Source organism: Leuresthes tenuis, unplaced genomic scaffold (genome assembly GCF_036924035.1).
Source record: "Leuresthes tenuis unplaced genomic scaffold, fLeuTen1.0.hap1 SCAF_1, whole genome shotgun sequence".
NCBI lineage: Eukaryota > Metazoa > Chordata > Actinopteri > Atheriniformes > Atherinopsidae > Leuresthes > Leuresthes tenuis.
Window position 1 is genome coordinate 12,712,539 of NW_027325355.1, and position 12,624 is coordinate 12,725,162.

Here is a 12,624-nt window from a genome sequence, read left to right on the forward strand (position 1 = left end):
TGAGAGCCAAGAACAAACAGAGGTCAACATAACAAACTGTTTAACAATGACAATGACGTAGAAGATATACAAAAAAATGCATGTGTATATATGACTCTACTGTGAATTTACACCCTCTTTTCTATTATAAACAGGAGAGATATGTTAAAAAAAAATCATGAAGTTATATTATGACAAAAAGGAAGTACCACGTGTGAGATGCTGCAGGGTCAAGAGACACTGTGTACTGAGAGTCCTCCTATCTATCTTATTTCAACTTCTGTCTAATCCTTGTTTGACTGAATGTCGCATAACCTTGTGTGGCCAGTGATCTCGTTGGATGGATGGATGACTTTATTGATCCCTTTGGGAGGTTGCCTCTGGGAAATTGAAATCTCCATCTCACTCAGGCTCAGCACTGTTATATACAGAAATGTACAGAATAAACAAAGTGGAAACTAAATAGCGATAGCATCATTGTATTTTTTTTAACTTAGATAAATCTGTGTCAGCTTCTTGATATGTCATGCAGACTCCTTGCTGTGAGAATAAATGTTTGGTATTGTCTCCAGCGACTCTGAACCTCATTTTGAGAGAATTTTCTTGACACCAACACAACAGACATTTGACATAGTTTCACAGCTTGAAGTTGAGCCTCGTGCCCTTTTAGTGTTGGAACAGCCTTAACTTTCAGCTTTGGTCATGACAATCAAACAGCTGTCTGGAAAGTACAGGGAACAACTCCAAACCCTTTTCAGACTGCGTTAAAAATGTCTAAGTCTTTGGGAAAGATTAGCACAAAGATTAGAACCAAACACAATTTTTTTTAAAATATCTCTGTAGCAAGAAGATGAAACGCATGAGAAATGTTGACATCTAACCTTTAATAAAATGCAGAACAATGAAATACAAACAAGTGTAAAGCTAGACTTTACATCAAACTGAAATGATATATTGTTTCTAAAGATGTTGTATGTTTACAAACATACCCACAGCTGGTGCACAGCTACTTTGTGAATTTTAACTTTAAACAAAACATATATGTTCAGTGTAATATAATAAAACGTGTATCTACTTTCAAAAAGATTTTCAATTCAATTCAGTTTTATTCATATAGCGCCAAATTAAAACAATGTCATCTCAAGGCACTGATATTGTTCTGTATATCAACTCACAACTGATGCCATATTTATCTTGAACGGTGGGAGATCTGTCCACAGTTAAAACTATCCCAACAAATTATAAAGCACTTTCAATGATTCTTCAAACATGTGCTACCCACAGAACATTCAGAACAAAAGTCCTGACAAGAGAAGGTGGTAATCCACAAAGAAGATTTTTAATCTGAACAAGGGAAATTCTTCTGATTGGTAGTTCCTGTTGCTGCTCCCAGGTTTTCTTATCTGCCGTAATATATATTGTTGATTTAAACCAAGAATTTATCCGCAGTGTGAATACGTTGGTGAGTCTTTAGACTAGATAATCGAGCAAAACCCGCTCCACACTGACCACAGCTGTAAGGTTTCTCTCCTGTGTGAATACGTTGGTGTTTCGTAAGATCGGAAGATGTAGTGAAAGCTGCTCCACACTGACCACAGCTGTAAGGTTTCTCTCCTGTGTGAATACGTTGGTGTTTCTTAAGATCGGAAGATGTAGTGAATGCTGCTCCACACTGACCACAGCTGTAAGGTTTCTCTCCTGTGTGAATACGTTGGTGAGTCTTTAGGTGAGATAATTGAGTGAAAGCTGCCCAGCACTGACCACAACTGTATGGTTTCTCTCCTGTGTGAATACGCTGGTGTGTCTTTAGGTTAGATAATTGAGTGAAAGCTGCTCCACATTGACCACAGCTGTATGGTTTCTCTCCTGTGTGAATATGTTGGTGTTTCTTTAGGTTAGATAATTGAGTGAAAGCTGCTCCACACTGACCACAGCTATATGGTTTCTCTCCTGTGTGAATACGCTGGTGTTTCTTAAGATGGGAAGATGTAGTGAATGCTGCTCCACACTGACCACAGCTGTAAGGTTTCTCTCCTGTGTGAATACGTTGGTGTGTCTTTAGACTGGATAATCGAGCAAAACCTGCTCCACACTGACCACAGATGTAAGGTCTCTCTCCTGTGTGAATACGTTGGTGTTTCTTAAGATCGGAAGATGTAGTGAATGCTGCTCCACACTGACCACAGCTGTAAGGTTTCTCTCCTGTGTGAATACGTTGGTGTGTCTTAAGCTCGAAATATGTATTGAATGCTGCTCCACACTGACTACAGCTGTAAGGTTTCTCTCCTGTGTGAATACGTTGGTGAGTCTTTAGGTGAGATAATTGAGTGAAAGCTGCCCAACACTGACCACAACTGTATGGTTTGTTTCCTGTGTGAATACGCTGGTGTGTCTTTAGGTTAGATAATTGAGTGAAAGCTGCTCCACACTGACCACAGTTGTATGGTTTCTCTCCTGTGTGAATACGTTGGTGTTTCTTTAGGTTAGATAATTGAGTGAAAGCTGCTCCACACTGACCACAGCTGTATGGTTTCTCACCTGTGTGAATACGTTGGTGTTTCTTAAAATCGGAAGATGTAGTGAAAGCTGCCCCACACTGACCACAGCTATATGGTTTCTTTCCAGTGTGAAGCCTCTGATGATACCTCAGATGTGATGATCTTTTGAAAACTTTCCCACAGTGTTTACAGGAGTGACATCTGGAGCCCTCTTGGGCTATATGTTTCTGCAATGACAGAGAGGAAGAAGGATTAGATCCTTCTGAAGTTCACACAAAAGATTTCTCTAAGCTAACCAACATATTCTAACTGGATGTGTATAGACTGAGCCACAGGTCTCAATATCTCAGATCAAACGTGCTGAGATGCTGAGAGTGTGTTTAGAAGTGCCCTCAGTTGTCAGCACTGTGCTCTGATGTGTTCTGCACACGTTCAGGTTTTTAAATCAGTAAACTGTTGCTTTTTGCTCTTTCACTAATTATTTTTTGTCATGATGAAATTCTGAAAAGGAACTTGTGCTACAATATTTCTAAATGATAGAATGAAGCACAGTCTTGTCCAAGTTGTTCAGTTAAACACCATGTAGAGGTTGGACTGAAAAAGGTTGATGACCACTGGTTTAAATGAATAAAAGTAACAGTGGTGGTAATACATGACATTCATTACACTATCCCTTTGTTCCAGTTTACAACCCAGAGGTCTGCAGCCATTGAGCTCAACAGCAATCAAGGAAACACTGTTTTAACTCAACCTTTGTTTCGCTCTAAAACAACTCTTTACCCTGAGGTAGAGAGATCTACAAAACTTGTAATTTAACAATTAAAGACCCAGAAGTATTACCACCACCAGGTTTAATTCATGTAATCCAGAGACTTTAAACTCAAATAATGAAGATTAGCTCCTGAACCTCTCAAATCTCAAGACTGAGAGCCAGAAAAATGTTCTTCCAGCAGATCATTCAGCTTGCAGCACATGTTCAGTCTAAGCACATCTGTATCAGAGAGAGGAGATGAAACCAGAAAACACTGATGACACTTGTTCCACATTTGATTCAAAAGCAGAATGAGCAGAGGATGCACGGAGCCTCGACACTCGTCCTCGTATCTTTAATATCCTCCACACTGACCTGTAGCCCAGGTGAACCAGAGGATGAGCTGGCTCTGTTCCTAGTGGAAGAGTTCGAATCCTGGTTCTGCTGCTCCATTCTGGTCCTGGTCCTCCGACTGATGGACTCTGTCTGAAACTGTCAGTACAAACAATAAGATCCAGCTGTGGCATGCAGCATGTCAAACCACACCCACTTTTCTTCTTCTCTTGAAAACCTTTCTGGGCAGTTTTTAACCATCTAGTCACATTTAATTAAACTTATTACCGTGGTTTTTATTTCAATGGTCACAGTTCAAAATATTTGGAGCTTTTTGATCAAATTCAGAATTTTTTTTTATAATAAATGTATAATATAATATATGTATAATATACTCTGTAGAATGACACCCACTGTGTGCAATAGCCCATGAATCTCATCTGAGTCAGTGTAACATGATCAACTTAAATCATTTTACTACATTAAGACAATTATACTGTTTGAGGAAAGGGTCCCAATATCATCCCAAAGCCTGAAGTTCAGATTTTCTCTATTTCTAAATTTGTTCTCATTTCCAGAAGCTCTCAGGGATCCAGAAAAGTAACAGAGTAATCTCAGATTTGTCACATTTACACTCTGAAGCCCACGGTTCAGCACTCAGGGAGCTTCAGTCTGGACTGAGGCTTGAAACTGAGAAGATGTGATGTTTCAGTGGGGGAATGATCTAGTTCTGTGTGGCTAACAGCATGTCAGCAGGAGTTGTCTGACTGATCTGAGAAACTCTGAAGAACAACATGAAGTGGACCATTCTGAGGCTGTCATTTAAATATAAAGGAGTGTTTTTCTGGCATCAGAAGTGCTCGTCCAGTGACTCATTCCAGAAAGCTGCTTTAGTAAAACCTAAAGTTTGAGATGAAGGAAACTCTCAGACCCTTAAAACAACCAGGTTATTTGGTTTTTCAGCACAAATAACCTACAGTCTCCTATATTTGATTATGAAATGATCTTACCTGGTAAACATACGTGTCCAGTTAAAGAGTAAAAAGTGATCTTGTGTTGTGGTCAGATCAGAGTATCAGCTCCTAAAAGTTGCACAGATCCTCCTAATAAAGATCATTTTAGCTCCATTTTAACTCCAGATGTTGGCAGGTGGACTTTATGAGTAAAGACATGTACAACCTTTTTATCATGCGGTCAGTCCTTTTTGATACGTGGATAAAAGAAAATATTGGATATGTAAAGGAAACTGAAAAATGAAGCTTTCATGAGACACTTCTGAAGAGGACAGTCAGACTATCTTTTAATGGGCTTCTGAGTGTAAATCTGAGAAATCAGACACTGATACTGAACTGTATATTTCTACTGCTCCTGTGATACTTTCCTGGATCACTGACAAATCTATATTATAATGCTATAACTCCTCTTCAAACAACATAAACTCGTAATGTAATTAAAGTATTTATAGTGACCATAATTAAATCCCATTTAAAAATATAATAATGAAATATGGCATAGTGTGTACATTAAACACATCATATCACATGTTTTTTCTCCACATTTTGATCAAAAAGCCAAATGATACCCAGATAAGCCTGGAACGAACAATTCTAAATTTTACATTGATCATCAATTTTTTTAAATGACAAAAGATTTCAGCAAAACTACAGAAAGAAGTTTAGAAAACTGCAGCTTTAGTGGAAATTGTGACAAGGTGGTCAAAACTGTCCAACAAGGTGAGAAAATCGGAAGAAAAGGGTCCAGAAGTATGTTTAACACACAGGTAGAAGGATAAAGCTCCATTTCATTTGTCCATCTGACCGGCTTATTGCAATCTATAGTTGATGTTGTGTTTCTGGTTTCTGCTTTGGGTACAACGGTTAGCAGAGCATTGGCATTAGCATTAGCATTAGCAGGACATGCTAACTGTGAATAGCAGCCAGGTTATTTGAACTTTTTTACTCTTTAGTACATGTTCTGACTGCCCGTGTCCAGGTGCAGGAATCAAACCAATGACACAAAGTACTTTGAAGACATTTCTGCAAATGTTTGACCGCTACATGTATTCTTTTCTGGACTCACCTGCATGTAGCTTCCTGTAGTGATGTTCTGAAATGTGCTGAGGCTTCGAAGCGTGTGGGGAGTAATCTTCTTCTTCTTCTTCTTCTTCTTCTTCTTCTTCTTCTTCTTCTTTGATGTTTAATGGCAGCTGGCATCCTTGGTGTTGCATATGCCGCCATCTACTGGACTAAATTTCTCTCTTTTTTTTTCTTTCTTCTTTCTTCTTTTCTATATTCTTTTAATTATTCCAGTATTTACCAAGAATCTTATTGTTATTCTCCTCCCTTCTTTAGACTTAGCAGATTCTACTATGTTTTTCAAATTATATTCTGTTATTCCTGCCCTCTGCAGCCCTATCTTCATTATTTCCCTCTCCCTTCCTTATCTGGGACATGCTATCAACACATGTTCCACTGTTTCCTTCTCCCCACAGCTACACTGCCCAGTTGGATGTTTCCCCATTATCTTAAGTGTATTATTCAGTTTACAATTACCTATTCTTATCCTGCTAATAATGACTTGTTCTGTTCTGTTCTGTCTATAACACCCTGCCTCTCCTGCTACACTTTGTAATTTATATAAATGTCTTCCTTTTTCCTGTTTCTTCCAATATTGATTCCACTGATTGTTTATTTCTTTCCATACTAAACTGTTCCCTTCTGTTTTTGATAATTTTACTTTCATTTCCACCACCTCTTTCTTTACTGCATCCTTACCAGCTTTGTCTACTTTTTCATTTCCTTTTATTCCTACATGAGCTGGTACCCACATGAACACTATTTCCCTCCCCTGTTGCATTAACCTGGATGTTTTTAACTGTATTTCATATAAAATTTCCTGATGTGTTTTTGCAGTTCCGTTTTTAATACTTAAGAGTGATGAAAATGAATCGCTACATATAACTATTCTCCTATCCCTCACCCCCTCCATCCATTCTATTGCTATCAATATTGCACATAATTCCACTGCATATATACTTAAATGATCTGATGTTCTTCTTGAAATTGTCTTATTATAAATGGGAACCACCATTGCTGCTGCTGTTGCTCCTGTTGCCTGTTCTTTGGACCCATCTGTATATATATACACATATTCTCCATATTTTTCCTCCACATAGTTATAAAATTCCTGCACTAGATCTGCTGTTTTATTTCTTTCCTTGATGTTCCACATGTTTAAGTCTACATTTGTTTCTTGTAGCATCCATTTTGGTATTGTTGTCCAAAGAACTGTTGGGCTGAATTCCATACGTTGTATTTTTAGTTGTTCTGCTAAACCCTCACTGACCCACCCAAAGCTCTTTTTTCCTCTTTCCCCTTTTCCCAGCACATCTCCAGAACTCTCTTTGCTGGATGTTCTTCTTTGTGTCCTTTTAAATTTACCCAGTAGTTGGCTATCAGCTGTTTTCTTCTGAGCCCTAGTGGCATTTCTCCTGCTTCAACCTGTAGTGAACATATTGGTGCTGTTTTTATTGCTCCGAGACAAGTTCTTAATGCTCTGGCTTGGATTATATCTAATTGTGAGAGTACTGTTTTTGCTGCCGATCCATATCCCACACAACCGTAATCTATTCTAGACCTTATTAATGCTATGTATATATATTTTAATGCTGTAAAATCCGCACCCCACTCTAACCCAGCCAAACATCTCATAATATTCAATACTCTCTTACTTCTCTCTACAATTCCCTTCACATGCTCCCTCCATGTTAATCTAGAATCCATTATCATTCCTAAGAATCGAAAGCTGTTTACTCTCTCTAAGTTCTTTCTGTACAAGTTTAACTTTTTAATTTCACTAATTTTCTTTTTTGAGAAGAACATTACTTTACTTTTCTCCACTGAACATTTAAAACCCCACTCTTCTCCCCATTTCTCCACTTGATCTATCCCTTCCTGTAGTTTCTTAACTATGTGATCTATGTTGCCTCCCCTCTTCCATAATGCTCCATCATCTGCAAACAAAGATCGTCCCATTCCTGCTGGTATACTGTCGAATATATCGTTTATCATTATTGTAAATAACGTAGGACTTATCACACTCCCCTGCGGTGTACCATTCTCTACCATATAGCTCTCTGACACCTCCGACCCTATTTTAACTTATTTTAACTTAACTTATAACTTATAACGTATAACTCTTTCACATAAAAAATCATATATTCACATAGTCCAGTTAAACATGTTTCCCTCAATTCCCATTGGATGCATTTTAATCAGCAATCCCTCTCTCCACAACATGTCATATGCCTTTTCCACATCAAAAAACACTGCTGCCACTGTTTCTCCATTTACTTGTGCTTTTCTTATATCATCTTCAATGCATACTACTGGATCAATAGTGCTCCGACCTCTTCTAAACCCACTCTGATGTCTAGTTACCAATCCCCTTATTTCTATATAATACATCATTCTTTCATTTATCATTCTTTCCATTATCTTACCTATATGGGATGTTAGTGCTATGGGCCTGTAATTTATTGTCTTACTATGATCTTTCCCCGGCTTCCTAATTGGTACTATTATTGCCTCCTTCCAACTTCGTGGTATTTTCCCCTCTTTCCAGACTTTATTGAATAATGTTAATATCTTTGTTAATCCCCCCTCACTTAAATGTTTGATCATAGTGTAACATATCTCATCTTTGCCTGGTGGACTCCTTCTTGTATTCTCTATTGCTCGTTTCATTTCTCTAATTGTAAATGGTACATCTAATTCGTTTTCTCTACATTCCTTTCTTTTTAACACCTCCCTGTTTTCGTCTCTCTTTTTCTTCCTTCCATTTCTTCCCTCCTCAGTTAAATTATTTGAACTGTGCACCACAACAAAGGTTTTAACCATTAATTCCGCCTTTTCTTTATTAGTTATAGCCACTTCATCTCCAGAACTCAGGACTGGATAAGTCCAATCCTTCCTATCCCCTCCCATTTTACTCAACATTCCCCATACTTCTCCTATCTTAGTTTTGTTCCCAATAGATCCACAGAATTTCCTCCAATACGACCTCTTTGCTTGTCTTATTGTTTTCCTTACCATTGCTTGCGCTTGCTTATACTGAATCAAATGTTGAAAGTTATGGTATCTTTTAACTAACTTAAATGCTTTATTTCTACTCGTTATTGCTTGTTTGCATTTTTCATCCCACCATGGTACTAACTTGTTTTTCTTTCTCCCTGAACTTTTAGGTATACATCTGTTTGCTGCTGATATAATCCCCTGCTTTATGTCCCTCTCCATCATTTCCACCTCCACGTTATCATTAACCCGATCCAGATTTTCTTCACTTTCCTTTGTAAACTCTATCCAATTTGCTTTTTCTAAGAGCCATCTTCCCCCTACTCTCTCCGTGTCCTGTACTGTCTCTATATTTATTTTATTATATATAGGGTAGTGATCACTTCCTATGGTCCCTTTTTGATACACATTCCAGTCACACAGTGGTGCTAATACATTCATCACTATTGTCAGGTCTATAGCCGACTCCTTCCCGGTATTTACATCTATCCTTGTTCCTCTTCCATCATTCACACAAACCAGATTCTGTCCATCTAACATTTCTTCTACTATTTCTCCATTACTGTCATTTTTCTCACTCCCCCACAATGTATTATGAGCATTAAAATCTCCACACCACACTGTATTTCCATTGGTCTTGCCCTCCATTTCTTCCAGTTTCTTTATATCCAACTTCCTGCATGGGTTATAAAAGTTTATTATTGCCAACTTTCTCTTCCCTATCCATATTTCTATTATAATAGTCTCTATCTCAACTCCAATATCGATAACCCTGTAAGGAATGCGCTCTTTAACAAACGTGACACACCCACCTCCTACCCCTTCTTCCCTGTCCCTTCTGACTGCCACGTATCCTGTGATAATAAAATCTAAATTTGGTTTTAACCATGATTCCTGTATGCATAATATGTCTGGTTTTTCCTGCTGACTATATATGAATTGTTTAAATTCCTGACCATTAGCAATTAGACTTCTTGCATTCCATTGAAGAATTATCATTATTATTAATACTATCCAATACACGATGAATCTTGACTGGCCTGAACACTTAACTCATCTCTCACTTCTTCCCATCGTATCCCCCTCATACCCAGATGATGTACTGCTGCTTTGACTATGATTTGTATTCTTTCTGTTTTAGATTTAACATCTGCAGTCGCATTTATTACCCCTGCTACAAATGTCACCAATCTTTTTATCTCCTCCACCATTTTCTTTTCAATTTCTTGCCCAATATCCGTCACCACTTGTTTCTCTCTTTGCTTCTGTTTATCATTCTCCTTTCCCGCTCTCCTGGCAGCTTCAGCATACAATATTTTCTCATTCACTTTCATCCGCTGCACTGTTATTTCTTTCTTCATAGCCTCACATCCCCAGTATGCTACACTATGTTCTCCTCCACAGTTACAGCATTTTGGTTTCACACCTGTCCCACATTTCCCATATTCATGGTCCCCTCCACACCTTGCACACCTTCTTTTCCCTGTGCACGTGCTAGCAATATGTCCGTACTCTTGACAGTTAAAGCACCTCATTGGTTTTGGGACAAATTCTCTAACACTATACTTCATAAATCCAAAATAAATTTCTTTTGGGATCGTTTTTGCATCGAATTCTATAACCACTGTTTCTGATTCTTTTTTCTCAGGCCCTCTTGTCATTCTTTTAACATCTTTAACTGTTGTATTTCTTACTCTCAGGTTTTCTATTACGACTTTCATACTGATTCCAAGGGGAACCCCTGTTATCACTCCCTTACATCCAAAACTTCTCTGCTCTCCAACTCTCACCGTTTTTGTAACTTTCACTTTTCCTACACTCACCATTAACCGAGCTTTTTCTACTTGTGTATCTGTGTTGCACCCGATTAGCAAGTTTCCATCTCCTAACTGTGGGGAGTAATGGAGGAGACGGCTTACTTTATTTAGGGGAGGAGCCGAAAATGATGATGTCCGCAACCTCACTACCCGTCCCAACCACGTGACTGCTTCCGGAAGTGCTTCAGATTTTGTCAGATTTATATGCCCGAGTATTGACAAGCATAGAAACCCCTCAGTCTCCATTTAAAATGTGTTTTTTTTTATGGAGAGTTGCGGTCAGTTCACTTTTTGAGTTTTGATAGTTTGGATACTAGAGTTTGGATAGCGTTTATGTAGTTTGGAGATAGTTTGGGGAGTTAAGTGAGAGAGAGATAGTTTTGAGATTAGGGAGAGTGAGGAGAGAAGGATAGGTAAGAGGATGGAGCCAGCTAGGAAGAGGAAGATTTCCCCCGTGTGAGAATATTTTGATTTGATATGTCCTGTTAAGGTAAAGTTTAATCTAACATATTTCAGATGCATTAGGTTTGCTGATCAAGAACTGTATTTTCACAGTTTCTTAATGTATTCATAGGTGAGGTGTTTACTGTGTTCCAAGGAGTTGGGGTACAATAACAACACCTCCTGCATGCTAAGGCCTTAACTTTCTTTGAGTAAAGTGACAGAAAAACACACACAACCTGCCATATCATATGATGCTACCTTTCTGGGAGAATTTACACACAGAATACGTTAAAAACTATTTCATCATACACATATGTGATAAGGGGATGAGAAGTGGGTGGCGGTGAGCTCTCAGTGCCTGTGAGAGAGAGAGAGAGAGAGGGGGGGGGGGGGGTGATTGGAGACAAGAGTTTTTTTCTCTCTCATGATCTAACTTTTCTCCGTCTGTGATATTGGCTTTTTTAGCGTGAGGTAAAAAGGATCCACAGGAGTCTGGAGGATGGACACAAATACAGGGAAATGAGAGGTATGCCTGACTGCACTGGGATGTTGTTTCCTCACCTGTGAGTCACTTTGGATCAAAGCATCTGCTAAATGACTAAATGGAAATGACATGAATGTCCATGATGACTGTACAGAAACATTCCAACAGAACTGTGTATATGAGCTATCTTTGTAGAAACTGGATGTTTCAGGCTGTTAGTCTCAGTTGTTTCCAGATATTTGCCACATAGCTCGCTGTGAAAGCTGCCTTATACTTAACATGTAGAGATATAAAACTGTGGAGCTGATGGATGTAAAAGTGACATGAAATCACTTAAAGATGATCGTTATTTCAGTGTCAGGGGAAGAAAATCACATCACTATAACCTTGTGTAAATGCTTTGAGAAACGTGTTGAGCATCATGCCCTCACTGTGCATGTGTTCTGTTTCTGAGCTGTAATGTGGTACAAAGACTTCACATGAATTTAGGAAGTTTTCCTGCTCAGTCTCAGTCTCAGTGCACTCTGGATTCATCCTCTGGGAAGCAGAAACATCCACAGTTAGATATCAATATATGACCAAATCTTCAACAATCAAACCAACAACAATGTAGTAACATCTCTGTGAAACATCAGCATCAGATTCATCGAATCATTTACGCTTTAAGGAAGCACGGCTGCATTTAGGTTGAAGTTCAGCTTTATTATTGTGAATAATTCGCAGAGAAGACAGACAGGAAACAGAACAGATAGAATGAAAACAATATTTAGAGTAGATAACACCATATTAACACAAACACTCAGTTCTGTTGCTTTCTTTATATGATCCATGTTTTTTTAAAAGCTTTTGAAACAAACTAAAACGCATTTGAATAGAAAGACACATCTACCTTTTTTTTTCTAACAATTTGACCCAATTTTCTGAGGTCTTGGTAAGATGTATGAGACAGGCTTTGGTCAAACTCTCTGCTGGTGTCATCACAGAGTCATCACACCTATGACATGTTAACCAGGAAGAAAGTTTTCTAAAAGAACTCGACTGTCTCTGACAGAACTGAGTAATTCTATCAGTTTAAACCAGTCCCTAAACATTGGAGCAGAATCAGTGAAGATCTGTCAGCAGGTTGGAAATTCATCTTGGCTGATTGCAGCTCAGTGATTCCTCTCTGATATCACAGTTTGTCACATGTGCAGCAAACTAACTGCAGCTGACATCAACTGAATGGTCTCAGTTGAAGTGAGCTGCA

General features: G+C 38.5%; 3 protein-coding genes across 4 annotated transcripts in view; all 3 read right to left on the reverse strand.

Annotated features, from left to right (window-relative positions):
- Positions 1 to 12,624, reverse strand: part of LOC140292301 (uncharacterized) — a 148,407-nt gene that overhangs the window by 88,333 nt on the left and 47,450 nt on the right. The window lies entirely within an intron of this gene.
- LOC140295823 (uncharacterized) lies at positions 1,406 to 3,681 on the reverse strand. Its single transcript, XM_072379683.1, has 2 exons — positions 3,604 to 3,681; positions 1,406 to 2,704 (listed from the first exon to the last, which is right to left on the reverse strand). The coding sequence occupies exons 1-2, from the start codon at positions 3,679 to 3,681 to the stop codon at positions 1,406 to 1,408; spliced, it is 1,377 nt and encodes a 458-aa protein (XP_072235784.1).
- Positions 12,060 to 12,624, reverse strand: part of LOC140295871 (NLR family CARD domain-containing protein 3-like) — a 41,561-nt gene continuing 40,996 nt past the window's right edge. Inside the window, exon 7 of the mRNA XM_072379687.1 lies at positions 12,060 to 12,619. The gene's annotated coding sequence lies outside the window, so the exon portion shown is untranslated. The remainder of the gene's footprint in view (positions 12,620 to 12,624) is intronic.

What these genes read in the sequence shown, in the direction of transcription:
- LOC140295823 (XM_072379683.1), bottom strand. Translation starts at nt 3,681, where the DNA reads ATGGAGCAGCAGAACCAGGATTCGAACTCTTCCACTAGGAACAGAGCC. An exon ending in CTGGTTCACCTGGGCTACAG is followed by an intron (nt 2,705 to 3,603) that starts GTCAGTGTGGAG and finishes CTGTCATTGCAG; the next exon opens with AAACATATAGCCCAAGAGGG.